General features: G+C 28.3%; 1 protein-coding gene across 2 annotated transcripts; it reads left to right on the top strand.

Moving 5' to 3' along the window:
* The first annotated feature begins 5623 nt into the window (after positions 1–5623).
* Positions 5624–14248, top strand: LOC107457099 (uncharacterized). Of its 2 annotated transcripts, none has more exons than XM_016075164.4 (3): positions 5624–5928; positions 10458–11431; positions 13554–14248. In XM_016075164.4, the coding sequence occupies exons 2-3, from the start codon at positions 10464–10466 to the stop codon at positions 13939–13941; spliced, it is 1356 nt and encodes a 451-aa protein (XP_015930650.1). In that variant the 5' UTR covers positions 5624–5928; positions 10458–10463; the 3' UTR covers positions 13942–14248. The 2 variants fall into 2 exon arrangements, with proteins under 2 accessions (XP_015930650.1, XP_015930649.1); XM_016075163.4 differs by having other exon boundaries at positions 5880–6043.
* Positions 14249–16121: the final 1873 nt, after the last annotated feature.

Here is a 16121-nt window from a genome sequence, read left to right as displayed (position 1 = left end):
AAATAGACCAATTGTTGAGTTACAGAATCGAATAATCTAAAGTTGTTATAAAATTATGATAAAAAAGTTACGCGATGGATAAGTCATGAAATTAGTGAAGCATAGCATAAAAGGATAAGTATATAGCAAAATAAAGTGATAAAATTATCTAGGAAACAAATAAAAAGCAGATGAATAATTTCAGATGTGCACAAATAACAGTGATAGAAGCAAGAGTATAGGAAAATATCGGACAAATTTTTCCTTGAAAAATTTAAGATACGTTAAAAAAGTTTAGCCGTCACAATTTATGTTGTAATAAATGGGATTTAAAGCTATATAAAAAATAAATTAACTATGCGAAAATAGTAGTGAATATGTCATAGATTTATTTCTCATCTACAATCCAAATTTTATCCAGATCCAGATTCCAGATTTATCTACAATCCAGATTCCATCTCAATCCAAATTTTTTTCATTTTTTTAAAGACTCTCTTATGAAGAAAATATTTTCAAACAAATGTTTAGTAAAAATATGTAATTCTTTTTTTCTTTTTTAAAGATATTGTGAGCATTTTGAGGGAAGATACATATTTTTTCTAAAATAGAAATAATTGAAAAACCTGGTAAAAATGAAGGAAATAAAAAGAATAATTTTTCAAACTGTGTAAGGAAAATTTGATACCTTTTTTATAAAAATATGAACATTTAATAATGTGATTATTTATATAGGTGGTAGTTTTTTTTAACTTAGTTTGTTAATTAAGGTATTAAAAAGAAATTGATTATTCTGAAGATATAAATATTTTATTACTCCAAATTTTCATTTAATTTACAGAAATAGTTTCGATTTAAAAATTTATTTTAACCGAAATATTTATGTAATTAACTTAAATAATTGCGTGTATGTATTGTCATACCCTCCAACTTATGAGGATTTTGAAAATAATTCTTTCTAGTGGTAGCGAACCAAAGTAGAAATTTTTAAAGCAAATGGATCTCTCATAAAACTTTTATCAGAACTTAAGAATCTAGCCATATGGCCTGCACTTTTATAAGTAATAGCGGACAAGTTACGCTAAAATTAATTTTTTTTAAATATTAAGACATTAATTTTGCTACCGTCTGAAAAGAAGATTTCTGAAACTACGGAAATTCCGTAGCAGTTGGAGGGTATGTATTGTCGTTATATGATATTTCAGCAAATTTTTCCACCTCATTCTTTATTGAAGGACGAAGTATTTTCTCCAACATTATTGAAATTATTCCAATCTTAAACGAGAATAAAATCTTCACTTAAATCAATAAACAACTTTTTAAAAAAACAATGAGTGCGAAGATTTGTTTTTTTGCTAGTGCTGTATTAAGGCGAGCATAGGGTTGCCTTTCAGTGAGGATTACTAGATAAGGCGATGAAACAGTTATCGAATAAAACAGTGGTGAGTGGAGGTGCCCGGGAGTCGATATTACGGAAAATCACACCTGGGCCAACTAGGCCCTTCTCCTTTTTTTAAGAAGACATTTTGTTCCATGCAGCTGGGTACATACTGGTCTTCTTCCTAATCCCCCAAATTAGCAGGGCTAAACAATGTCCATGAAATTCATGACCCGGAGGAAGTCGGTCACCAAAAGTGGGTTTTCTAGAATGTCCCTCTTGTCCAGTCCAAGACAGTCCAGGATATGTTGGGGAGAAGCCTGCATGTTGTGGCACCTGGGCAGTTTGGGAAGATTTTAACACTACCCTCAGAAGAAAGAGACTTAAGGTGGCCGCTAGTAAGCCTGGTAAGAGCCGTCTGATCCTTGTGGTTGCACCGAATGTTGAGTGCACCTCCTGGACAGGTGTTCTGGCACCAGTGATGTTTGGGGGGTACGAGCCAGGAAACATTGTCTTCTTTTTTCCTTTTCGATGCCAGTTCCATGAAGGTCAGTGAATTTGGACTCATCAAAGTTTCTTCTGTCCCCTCCTTAGCCAGAGTGTTGGAGATATCATTGCCCAGATCCCCAACGTGAGAAGGGATCCACTGGAGGTGGACTTCACGCAGTCGAGAGAGGATTATAAATTTGTGCAGGATTGAAGCTCCTGTTTTGTCTCTCACCTTCCTCCAATGCGATAAGTACTGTATGGAACTGAGACTGTCAGAAAGTATCCAGATATTATTGTGATCCTGTATTGTTAGAAGAGAATCCAGGGCAGTAGTACATACTGTTACTGGGTATACATACTGTATCTGAGAGGGCTAATCAGTCACTCTCTTGACCAGCAGAACAAGGGCTCAAATCAAATCCCAGTGTTAAAACCACAATATTTCGCCTGCAATACTTGAAAAGATTTTAGTGTCTTGCACTCTTCAATCGGCGATCCTAAAACATTAGAATACGAAACGATCAATCACGCATGAATGGCGTAGCAATCACCGAATAGTTTCATATTCACGGATTTTTAACTGTATCAGCTGTAAACGGTTTCGCAAAAATAAAAGTAAAGAAATGCTCCGTACTCTAAAATTTACGGTTAGCTGGATGGACAGACTGCTGCCTGTGATTTCAAAACCGTTCAGAATGAAAATTCTAACAGTGTAGCTGATATTTGTCAATATCATGATCAGCTGAACTGGGTTTCGCTTCAAATGAGTAATTATACAGTTTGAATTGCATGTGTATATTAAACACGCTTAGGAATACTTTGAAATTAGATTTTTTCTTATCTATATTACTAATGTAAAATTGGAATTTATGGATTTAAATACTCTTTTTGGAATTTTTTGGAGCTTCTTTTAAACTTTTGTTTCACAAAAAGTTTATTAGTACTTTTTGAGCTGTATAGAGTAATTACAAATCAAATTAATTAGTTTAAACTAATACTAATGGAACTTCTGCTAACAAAAAGGTTTTCATTTGATTTTTTCCCAAAATCTAGCGAACAGTAGTTAAATTGTATTATTAAACGTTTGAATCGTTGGAATTGTGTATCCCAGAACGTATGCACAAATAACTTGGAATTAATGACAAATTTGGATGGGATAGGCACTACATGATAAAAAACTTCATTCGTTTCAAAAATATATAAATTAGTATTAAGAGTTAGTAAGCTCTCAGATATAGGCGTCCGTTTTCATGATTTGCCGGAAGTAAATGAGAATTCGAAGAATAAAATGTAAAGTTGTCAATAAAAAATGGAAAAATAAAATGAGAAATTAAACTAAAAGAACCTCAGTGGTCGAAAGGAGCAAATTTAATTGTAGAAAGCAAAAAAGGTTTACTCCTAAACTGAAAACTTTGTGCTTGCAATAGAGTAAAACCTTTTAGATAGTTGTTTTAGATAGTTGTTTTGGATTATAGATTTTGTCATTTTATAATATTTCCTTGATTTAAGCTGTTATAAATAGTATTTGCTTCAGACAATTGCGGAGGTCAAAATAAAAAATTTGCCCCTCAAGATTCTTGTTAGATCTTACTGATTTGGATTGACATGCAGAAATAGCAATGTTTCCTGTGTTTAGCCACTAATATCTGCATTAAGAACTTTGAAATATTTAAAAAGACTCTCAAGACTCGTGATGAAATTTTGATCTATAAAAGATGTTGCTGATTTGATAGAGGCTTCAGACAAAGAAAGTAGGATATATATATATATATATATATATATATATATATATATATATATATATATATATATATGATTCCAATATAATTCGAAATAAAAAATCTCGAATTTTTTTTTCAATAAATGGTAGTATTAGTCCTACCTCTCTCCAAAACTTTCAGAACAATGAGCCATTTTGTTGTTCTATTCTGACAATTTCTTTGTATCAGCTGGTGTTGTATATACTTTTATCACTCGCTTCTTTAAGTGAAAACATAGTATAAATCAACTAATAAGCTAAAATTAGCTATTGCAGGCCATTATATGAACATTCTGGTAAGTTAATGACAATTATTATTTTTTTTACTCAATTAAAAATTCTTTATTTTTCAAGTTAGGTTTAAGAAAGATGATGAGGCACTTGTGTACAAAACATCTGAGGCAGATGTGAACAGTTCACATGTGCCCCTACATAGTATTAAGATTATTATCCTCATGATATTATAAGTCTAAAAAATATGTATGCATTTAAAATTATTATTATTCAATTATCCATAATTAATAAATTATTAATTTTTTTTAAAATTTTTTTTTATTGAATGGCTGGTCAACAATTTTGTGTTTTATAATGATTACAAGAAAAAAAAGACATAATATTTTATTACTTAAAGAGTTAAGTTTAAAATAATTTTAAAAATATATTGCTATTCTTAGTAGAAAACCTATTTTGCAATAGCAATATATGTAAGAATAATCTTTTTTTAATAAAATATTCCTTATGCTGCATTGTCTTCTAAGTTTTAAATGAAAATGAGAAGAAAGCACGAAAGAGTATCAGAGAAGAAAGAAAAAGGCCCATTACAACTCCTGAGGAACATGAAGTTGCGAAAAACCAAATTGATGAAATTAACCCAATAAATTCACATAAACAAATAAACCCAATAAATTCACATGCTAAGCTACAACAGCTTCATTATAATGCGTATCTATATCTGTTATATTAAAGATTTTTTTCTTTTAAATATGATGATTGCTTTGTGTTTTTAATCTTGTTCATATGTGCCCCAGGCATGTTCACATGTGCCCCTATAGGGGGAGGGGCACACGTGAACAATTGAAGTCATTTTTCTGAAATATCATAAAGTAAAGAAATATTTTATTGAAAGATCTCAAGCAGTTCCATAAGACAAAGAAAAAACTATTTAAACATATGAACTTCTTTACTGTGAGAAATTGATGGTATTTTTTTAAAAAAAATGAAGAAATAAAAAAATTTGTTCATATGTGCCCCCTTATCCCTTATATATATATATATATATATATATATATATATATATATATATATATATATATATATATATATATATATATATATATATATATATATATATATATATATATATATATATATATATATATATATATATATATATATATATATATATATATATATATATATATATATATATATATATATATATATATATATATATATATACATTATATATATACATACATATATATATTATATATATTTATATATATATACTCTAAAACAATGATTCCTTTTCCTACGTTGCCATAAATTATTGCAAAATAATACTTATAAAGCGTACCTGTTCATCATCAAAAATAATTTGGATTAAAGTATGAAACCTTGCTAATGAAAAATAATTAAATAAAATGTTAGAAGTTACATGGTGTGTTTCAGTATGAGAATGCTTTCCGAACTTTGAATGAGTAATGTTTTTCAGAGCACAGAAAAACAATCTGTTTTCTCCAACTAAAATGTTACTACTCAAAAACTTTTGCATTTAATATAGTACGGTAAAAAAACTAAATAAAATTCATTACAATATTACTTAGTTTATAGATCATTTTACCTTCCCCTATCAGCCCAAGTCCAAATGTTTATTTTCTTAAGAATCTTTACTAGTGCTTATGTAGAAGATTATGTAAACTTTTCAACTCTGTTAGACTTCTCTGATCAAAGAGTAAAAAGAAAAAAAAAATTGCGAGATAAGATAAGAACAAATGCCAAAAAAATTACTCTATCTTATTGTAAAATTTTACGCCATTCCATATCGAATAGCGCATGCGCAAATTTTTCTGATAATGGTTATTTTTATTATAATGTAGACAACTTATATATTAGTGTGAAAATATAGATATGTGCTTTTTTTATTTATCAGTAATAAGCCCCTAAGAAATAACGTTTTTCTATTTTCTTGCATTTTCATGTGGCACATTCTAGTACATTCGCCGCTATACCTCATCGGGATGTGTTACGTCAGAAAGTTTCTGTTTCTGATTGCATATGCTAATGAGGAACATAATACCATCAATTAGAATGCTTTCGTACCACAGTAAGTCCCATACATAGCTTCATATTTTTATAGTTCAATTATCTGATTTAATAAAATTGTTGAATTTCTGAAAATTAGAGACTGATAAAAATCACAGTTTTTGCTGTTGTATACGGTATGTAATATAATAACATGATTTGTTTGTTTTAAACGTATATAATTTATTTTTTTACTTAATTTTTAAATCAGTAATCATATTAAATCAAGAAGTGTTTCCAATCCTTGTCTATTAAAAAAAAGTATTTTAGTAAAGAATTAAGTTTTTATATGAGGATTTTTTGTAAAAAATATGAATCTTGCTCGAAAAGCTAACTTCTTATGAAAACATTTAATTCTGCTTTTGTCTGGTGTCCTGCGTCAATGTCTTGTTTATAATGCATCAATTTATTTTGAATTTTCAATAAATTACATGAACTTTTTATAATGAGAAATTATAAATCTTAATTTATTATGTCCAATTTTGTATTATATATATAAATATAGATAAAATATGTATAAATATATTTATATTATATATAAATATATAATATAAATAAGTACTATTTTAACAGTCAATAGCTATAATTCTTTACATAATTTATATTTATTTAATGAATTACTATTATAATTATTAAGAATTTAAATTTACGATCTTTAAAGAGAGTTCTTTTTTAAAATATTTTGGACGTAAAAAGGTTTTTAGATCACATATGTTAGTATGTACTTTTTGTCATTAAGTGTGTTAAGTTGAAAATGCTCATGTGAAATTTTAATTTTTGTAATGAACGTGAAAACGTATCTTGGTTTTTATTTAATTGCTTGAAATTTAAATTCAATGAAAAAATGTAGTAAAATTATTTATTAAATATTTAGTTTCTTATTAAGAATATGACAATTATGAGGAACTCAATATATTTGATGTCATTTTTCTTACTAGTATACCTTTTACGCTCTATCCACTGTTTTGAAAATATACGTTTGAGACTCACCTTGCAATCCTTGAAAAATAAATATATTTTAATGGCACTTATAACAATTTTTGAGATATGTGCAGTACTTTAAATTTAAATTAGTTTAAAACAACTTTAATTATTCAATTTTAATTGAAAATGAATCGTAAATTTAAATGTGTGTGTTGATAAATGTTTAAATATAATTTTGTTACTCAGCAAGTATTTTATTTGAAATCACTGAAAAACATATTTTTATGCAAACATTTTTAAACCATTTAATTTCAGAACAAGTATTTCAATTTTTTTTTCTTTTTCTAAAATAATTTAGAAGGCATATTAATAAATTTAAAAAAACCATTTAACCAAAACAAATAAAGTTTCAAATCGTATTTTCGAACACTTTTAACGCCAAGTTTTTGGCAACCTAAAATTTTCGATGAGGCTGAATTTGGATCATTTCAACTATATTTATGCAGAATATATGGTTCTTTGCTAATTAATCTAACTTGATTAAAATTGTAATTGGAAAAAAATGAATACTTTACAGTCAGAAAGTTTTTAAGGAAAAGTTACTAGTTCTTTATTGCTAAACTTTTTCAAAATTTGATTTCTCAGAAACTATATGACCAATTTCACTTAAAGTTTGTAGTTTAACACTTAAAATTGCATTCTTTAAAATAATGCAAACATTATCTACCTTACAACTCAAAATGTTTCACCTACTATTGCATAAAATAATGAAAAATAATGAATATTTACTCAAAGTTATATTTTGTTTGGAATCATTTTCGGATAGACAAATTTTATAATTATGTGCAAAAATGTTTCAATTCGCTTAAAAAGTTCTTGAGATAAGGTGAAATACACACACAAAAAAAAACATTAAGGAGTCCAAACTTTAGACCGCTCTCTTGACCAACCTATTAGGACCATATTTCCCAGCTTGAGGCTACCTCTAGATTTTGGGGTCTAGAAATCCGAATCTGTGGAGAGAAAAATGAATCTTTATTCAGCGAAAGCACATTTTACTGTTTGATTTCGCAACTTAAAATATCGTCCACACTAATAAATTATCATGTTTGAGGTGATCTTCTCGAACCATTAAGATTAAGTCCTAGAATCTGTCGATCCGCTCTGTTATATCTTAACGCCAGCGCCATCTACAGTAACGTTTTGTAACAGTCAGAGTCGCAATAAACAAGCTGTTTAAAGGTTGTGGTGGTGCTCTCTCTTTCTCTCTTGTCGTATTCCAATGCAAGCATTTACCATATTTAGAAAGATTACTATTTTTAAGTCTTACCAGCGATATTACAGTCCACTCTAATTCGAAGTGAAGATTCATGGATAAATTGCCCCACTTTTGCTACCCCGCACCAGCACGCTCATTCGATTAAAAGTTACTCAGGGTGGTCCGTTTTTATTTTGCAAACTGTACTCTATTATGCAATTTTAATACCAAAAATACAATTGCAAAACATGTTACACTGTAGCAGAAATTATAGTTATATTCATTATTACAAAGTCATTATAAGTGCTTCAATTTTTTTCACGCATTTAAATTTTTTTTTAAAAATCTTATTATGAGTAGGATTACTGGAACGTGTAAGTTAAGATTGAAATAATTTTCTTGAATGTGTTATAATTTCCTTTTATAAAATTGTTCTAAAAGAATTGATTAAGTAATATTTACTTAAACTCTTCAATCCAGAGCTGCAGTTGGCCTCAAGATGTGGATTTTAATTGGCTTAATAGTAATAATTTATTTCTTCCATAAATAGTAATAATTTATTTCTTCCATAAGTTTTACAATCAGTAAATGGGAATACCTCTGTTATACTACGACTCACTAACTGTCAAGGCTTCTTTCTGACTTCATAAATAAGATCGTGTGAGAAAATTAAAATTGGATGATAAAGAATAACTTATTACGATGGGTATTGAATATAATAATGTAATCATTTAGATGTGTTTCGAAAATTTTTAAATTTCGATTATGTAATCGCTTTGGAAAATACAGATCAATATGCGAATGAAATCAAAATTTAGTTTACATGAATTATGAATGTTAATGTGGCAGAAAAAATCTTAAAAGTCAAAATTTTCACTCTTTATGTAGCTGAAGATGCTTCTGTAATAATCATTAGTGAAAAAAATTCTTTAATTGCAAACAAGCAGCTACAAACATTAATCAAACAAATTTAATTATGTGATACACTGAACATTGAAGTATGGTCAAACTACCAGAATTTGGTCAAATTTATCATGTTTCTGGCTCTATGGGAACACCAAAAAGCTCGGTAATTTTTACCGAAGCACTTTTACGATGCGTTTGGTAAAATTAACAATAAAATATTGTTTTATAATATCTGATTTGGTAAATAAGGTAAAATTTGGAAATTTCATCATGCTACCTTAGAATATGGTATAAAAACTATTTATTTACTAGGTTAAATTAACTTTCAAGTTTTGTATTTTTTACTAAGAGTGTGGTAGAAAGAAGTATAATTTTGAAACCCAGAATTTCCGGTAGATTGTTACCATATAAACGGAAAAATCACCAAATTAATGGTTTGAATACTATAAATTTTCGCTTTATAAACCGGAATCGTTTTTTTTTTACCAAAAATGTCAACAGATACAGTGCCATGATTTTACCAGAATTTTTTTCACCGTGTAGGAATATTTAGGCTTGTAGCAAGGGAATTAAACATATTTATGTCGTTTTTGATTCTAGTCACATGAAAAAAATGACATCACGTGAGAAAATTCCTCAACTAAAGCAGAATAAAATAGAATATTTCCTGTTTAGGGTGAAAAGGGGCACAATTAATGACAAATATAATGAAACCAATTGAAAAACGGCAAATACCTCATATCCAGATGGACTTATTAAGCCATATATCACGATTCATTTGAAAAAACATGATTCAACCACTATCTTACTCCAAAGCCCATTAACTAACGAAAAGCCCAACATAACTTAACTTCTAAAAACGCTTAAAATCCATACTTAGAAACTATGATAATTGTAAACAGTTACAAAACCGTATATTTCTGTATTCACGGATTTTTGACCGTACCTGCTGTAAATAGTTTCAAACCTGCAAAGATAGAAAATGATTCGAACCGTAAAATTTACGGTTAATTGGATGGACAGACTGCTGCTGGTTATTGTAATAGTGTATGACTAAGCATTGCTAAGAATACTTTAATGGCAATTAACTATTATTAATTATGGGATGAAGTGAAAAGCAGCGAAAGGAAATTAGCTGAAACGAATTAACATTTATACAGGAACAGGAAATCAATTGGTTTTGATCTCTTAAACCTCCATTACTTTTCATAAAGCTCTCAATAAAGATTTTTCAGATTCCAAAATTATTATTTTATATTATTTTTCATTAAGAGCACAAAGGAAGAAAAGTAAATGTTGTGCAAAAAGTAAATTTATTATTTTAATCATATAGGAATCATTACATTATAGAGATGATTTTAATTCATATTTAAGCATAACATGTGAGAGTAAAAAATATATGGACAATTTTCCAACTACATTTAAGTGCATACATTATTTATTTTATTCATTCTTGTTTACAGAGCAATATGGATCCAATGGGAAGAAAAAAGCTGGAAAATTGTCTCAAGATTCACAAAAGAATTGATAGAAATTTAATTGCTCTTAATATCACACATTTAAAAATGTCATGCGATAGTGTCTTGTTTAAAAATCATCCAGCAAGTTGTTCGCTAATCAAAGAATTAGAAGAAGACACAAAATATTTAAAAAACTTTATTGACAAATATGACTTAGCTGATCGTTACAAAGAGCCTTATGCTTACATTTCAAGCTACTCAAAAACTATACAAGATTTATCCGTACACTCAGTTTGGCACTCCGAGAAAAAGTTTAAAAGTTGTAAAAGGAAACTTTTGAATTCGGAGAATTCAAAACATAAGTTAAATCGCTTACAAGTTCTAGTGAGGCATTTGACAAAGAAAATCAATTTTTTAATTAAGGAAAACCCTTTGTCTTTTTACATAAGGAATGCTGTGAAAGAATGGCATAATAATACCCGGAGAATGAGTTGCAAGGATAACAACTTACTGGAGATTGAATTGAGAAAATTTATCAAAGTTATAAATCTAATGCCCCCAGTGCTTGAGCTTTTACCGAACGACAAGAGAGGATGGAAGCAATTTCTCTTTCTTGTTAAACTTTTAAATACTTGCTGTGATGAAGATATTAACGACAGTGACACCATTTTAAAAATTATTTCAATCCTTGTAAAAATTAAAGTTAAAGAAAATGGACGTTTTATTTTTATTCAGCAACCCGTGCATTCACCAGAGTTTTTCGGCTATATTCTGCAGCACGTACAAAGTACGGGAAAACATGACATTTTGTTCATGCAAGAGCATTCAAGAAATGCGTGGAAATACTGTAGCAACTTTTCGATTATCGATGCAGTTACTTGTGGAGATGAAAAAAGATTAAAGATGTTAATTTATTACGGATTTAATGCATTTCCTAAAGATGAGAGATTGAACAAAGTAGACGAATTTCCAGATTTGTAAGTTACTGATTTTTTTAGTATAGTATGGTTTTATCAGATTTCCTAGAGTTAATAACCTGTCTTCCCTTAAATCCTTCCCGAAGCTAAAGATAAAATTTGAATTTTAGAGGTCGCATCGCAAATCAACATTTGAATGTAAAAATGGACAAGTGCGTTAGTCAAGTACACTGTTAAAAATGCCTCGGAAAAATAACTAAATATCAATTTATTTAATTGTTATTTTGCCATATTCAAACAACAACAAAACAGTCAAACAGCAATAAATAAGATGATTTTCAGATTGTTAATTGGAAGAAAAACCATTTATTAACTGATTTCACCTAGTGCTGTTAAACAACGATAATTTTATCGCACCAAACAGGCCCACCAAATGACTTAATACCGGTAACTGGGTACATTTTATAGCCGAGTAAGCTGATCTGTTAACCTCGTGACCGACAGAACAGGAAGTCCAGTCACAGTGTTGACACCACAATGTTTACTCCATTCCCTTCAGCGCATGAAGAGTTTACAGGGTTCTACACACACTAATTCGTAAAACATATTAAATAAATAAATAAAATAAAATTTAAAAAAAATAATTGCTGAAAAACGATGCTCTTATTCACACATAGATCGCAGAAGCATAAAGCTGCTTAATAGAAAAAAAGTCTAATATTTTTCATCCTTTACCCTAGGTTATACTTGGGAATGTGGCTTAATTAGCATATGTGGAAACAACCATATACGCTAATTAAACCACATTCCCCCTGTTCATATGATAAAACACTACTCAACCACAATCTAACTCCAACGCCCAATACCAAACGAAAGTCTAGCTCCAGTGTCCAGTTAAATTTCTTTCTTGCCGTTTTGAAATCACGTTAGTTGTAAATGGTAAAGAACTTTTGCAGTTTTGCATACATAATTCTTTAACCATACTAGTTGTAAACGGTTTCTAAACCGTAAAGGTAAAAAAAAAATTTGCTGCAAACCTTACGTCTAATTGGATTGACAGGCTGCTGCTTGTAATCTTTCCGCAATTTCAGAATAAAAATGTAACAGTGTATGACTAGGCATTGTTGTGAATTGAATGGTACTTAGTGATCAACATCATCATTTTAATTACAGGAGGAAATGAAAAGCAGCGAAAGGAAATTAATTGAAATGAATTAACCTTTAACACAAGAAATAAATTGGTTTTGATCCCTTAGACACCCCCATTGCTTTCTATAAAGTTCCCTATAAAGATTTTTCAGATTCCTAAGCTATTATTCTGTATTATTTTTTCATTTAAAAATAAAATTTTCGACCTTGAATGCCTTAAACGTTTTAAATAAAGATTAAAAAATTTCTTAAATTATATTTTAAAGGGGAGAGGATTTTTACAAATCTCCCTGAATAAAGGACTTATTAAAAATAAAAGAAAAAAAGTACATATAAAATGAAACAAGCCAGGCTCCAAAATTTTATTTAAAAAGTAAATTAAATTTAAGTTGAAAAGCCTAAATAAGAAACAAAGTTTCATTGGTGTTTAGTTCAGCCTTTCTCAATAGTTTATTCATTATATGTCGATTGCAAATTTGTCTTTCCTGACTTTGATTTTAGTTAGCTTCATTAATGTGCACATCTTTTTTCACTCCGGTATAAATTAGGATTTCAAAAGGGTATACATAGAATGAATGTTTAAGAATTCTCTGCATATATTTCAAAACAGTTCTAGCTTTTCTTTAATTAAACGTTAATTCCACTCAGAAATGAATATTAAAAATCAATGAATATTAAAACATTTCTATTTATTCAAATATACTAATTTTGTAAGTAAGGTAAATTTTTATTTAAATAATGCTACAAAATTGTACAAAAAGTTTTGAGTGTTATCCCGTAAAAGCTTCTGAAAACCAAGAAGATAATTTACATTTATTAAAGGCGTAAACTAACGTTATCATAATTGACACATTTTTTAGCATTAAAGTCTACATTCTCAGAGAATAGAGAATAATGTTACAAAAATGTGCAAAAGATATTTTATTTAAGTATTATCATTTAAAAGGCTTTTGAAATGCAAGAAGACAATTAATCGAATTATTATTTGTAAATGTTTTAAAAGTTGAAACCTAATTTTTATTATTCATTTCAGATCTCAAGTGATTCCATTAGAGCACAGATTAATTTTAGAAATGATGAAAAACATTCAACAATATAACCTTAGAATCACAGATTCTACAATCATTCTTACCGAGGCTCAAAAGAAATGTGTTCTTATTGTGTTACAAGAATCAACAGATTCTTTTGTTACCAAAATTGAAATGAATGAATCTCTTAGAATCGAATATAACTATAGCATGTTTCATAATTTATCAGAACATAAGTGCATGGAAAAATTTCTAGAAAATGAAAAATTAGTCAACATGTATGCTATTAACTTTAGTAAATTTGCTGAAACCACGAAATCCAATGATATATTCAAGCATTTTTTATATTTGCCATACGGTAATATTAAAGGTAAGGTAATTTTTAGGATGTAATCTTCCGCGTGTTAAGGTTCATATTTTTCATTAATTTTCATTTGCTTTGGCTTTAATTTGGTTTATTTATGGTTTGGTTCTTTTTTTAAAAAAGCTCTTTAATTTGCTTTCGCAGCATGACCTTATACTTTCTTTAGTTTTGTATATAATTACTTAATTACTTTCAGTCTATTTAATTACTTTAAGTGTTTTAATGTTATTTTGCATGTAATATAATGTTTTTTTTCTACATTATTAAACTATTATTTAATGTTGTGTATTTCTTGATAAACGAACAAATATTGTAAATAAACAGTTTTAAAAGTTACGTTTCTCTCATTTCATTTACCATCGTTTATTTGTATTTCGATGAAAAATAATTAAATCAGAATTTGAACACCAAAACCACAATGAGAAACAAAGTATGGTCAAAACTACCAGAATATGGTAAAATTTGCCGTGTTTCTGGCTCTATGGGAACATAAAAAAGCTCACTAGTAACCAAAGCAATTTAGAAATGATCTTAGTAAAATTAGCAATATGATATACTTTCATAATATGTGATAAAACTTTTTAAGTATGGTAAATTGTGGTTGTCTTGTGAGACCTTAGAGCATTGCATAAAAAAAACTTATTCGGTAAAATATACTTTTCATTTTTGTATTTTTAATATAATATGTGCTAATAAGAGCTATAATTTTGAAAAACAATATTTCTAGTTAACTAATACCACATGAGTGGAAAAATTACCCAATGAATGGTTTAATTATCGTATGTTTTGGTTTCATTAACGAGAAATATTGCTTTTTTTTACAAGAAATATCATTACCATACAGTACGGTAATTTTATTCGATTTACTTTCTCAGTGCAGAGTTTTAAGATAAAAGAATATTTTGCTGCAAATAGCAAAATATTCACCCTTGAATAATTTCATTTTCATCACATGAAAAGTAAAAGATTTAGATTTAGTTAGCTTTTTCTAATTAAATTAGCTTTTCTTCTCTATAGTAATCGCACTTTTCGTTTTAAGAATTTTTTTTTTTTTAACAAACAAATATAACTTTATTGGGAGCAAAAACACATAAATACAAAGAATAGATCTTTGTTGTCAAGAAGAAAATCCTGTCCAGGCGACAAAGAAAAGTAATACAATAAATTTAAAATGGAAATAAAAAAAAGGGGGGGGTGATATTACAATCATAAATTATTTTACTCATCATAAGACGTCATATATTGTTGAACACTGTAATAATAGAAAACAGAAAAAAAATTCATGAAACTATATTAAAAAAATAACAGAGGTAACATAAGAAATTCATTTGGATTGGCACAACACTGGTATTAAAAATCAAATGCTTCCTTTAAAGTGAAAAATAGAGATCTAAATCGTCAATGTTCATCACAAATTGAAATAAAGCACGCTTAAAAGAAGAATATATTTGGATGTTTTGCAACTGAAATGGTAATTTATTATATAATTTAGGTGCTAAGTAAAGAAACTGTTTTCGTGAAATTTCTTTTGTCAAGTGGGGAATCTCATATTTCATGGTCTCCTTTCAGACACATTAGTTTTTAATTTGCATATTAATTTATTGTTGAGTAAATAGAGTAAAATACGAAAAAATACATTATGGCGAAATGGTAATAGGTTAATTCTTGTATATATATTGGTAGTAGTTATACTTGAATTATTTATATTTAGAGAATTAATAATCTTGAAGCATTTATTCTGAACTGAGATTAAAGGAAGTGAATTAGTTTTATATTCACCGCTATATATTAATGCACCATAATTAATTAAAGAATAAAACCAGGAGTAATAGAGTGTTTTCACAAAATTAAAATGAATTTTATTCTTAAGGTGATAAAATTTAACTAAAACAAAACGCAATTTTTTAACTAAATTGTTAATATGTATTTTCCAATTTGATCGAGGATTTTGCCTCAGGCATCCAAACACCTCAGAACGCCACTGTTGGGAATTTAGAATGCTCAATAGACAATTTCTTAAATAAATTCAGAAACAACTTGAGACAAGTCTACAATTTTTATAAAGAAATTCACAAAAATTGAAAGGAATTCGCAAATCTTTTTATATTCTCACAGAAAGACATTCAATTCGCAGTTTTTTCTTCCTAAGGCTTAAATTTTCAAAATTAAAATTAAAACCATCATAGAAAACTTTATTATGTACTAGACC

This window comes from Parasteatoda tepidariorum, chromosome 8, assembly GCF_982258835.1.
Source record: "Parasteatoda tepidariorum strain Cologne lab strain chromosome 8, Ptep-v5.0, whole genome shotgun sequence".
NCBI classification, from domain to species: Eukaryota; Metazoa; Arthropoda; class Arachnida; order Araneae; family Theridiidae; genus Parasteatoda; species Parasteatoda tepidariorum.
Note: the sequence above shows the minus strand (reverse complement) of the source record. Positions and strands in the feature narration are given on the sequence as shown.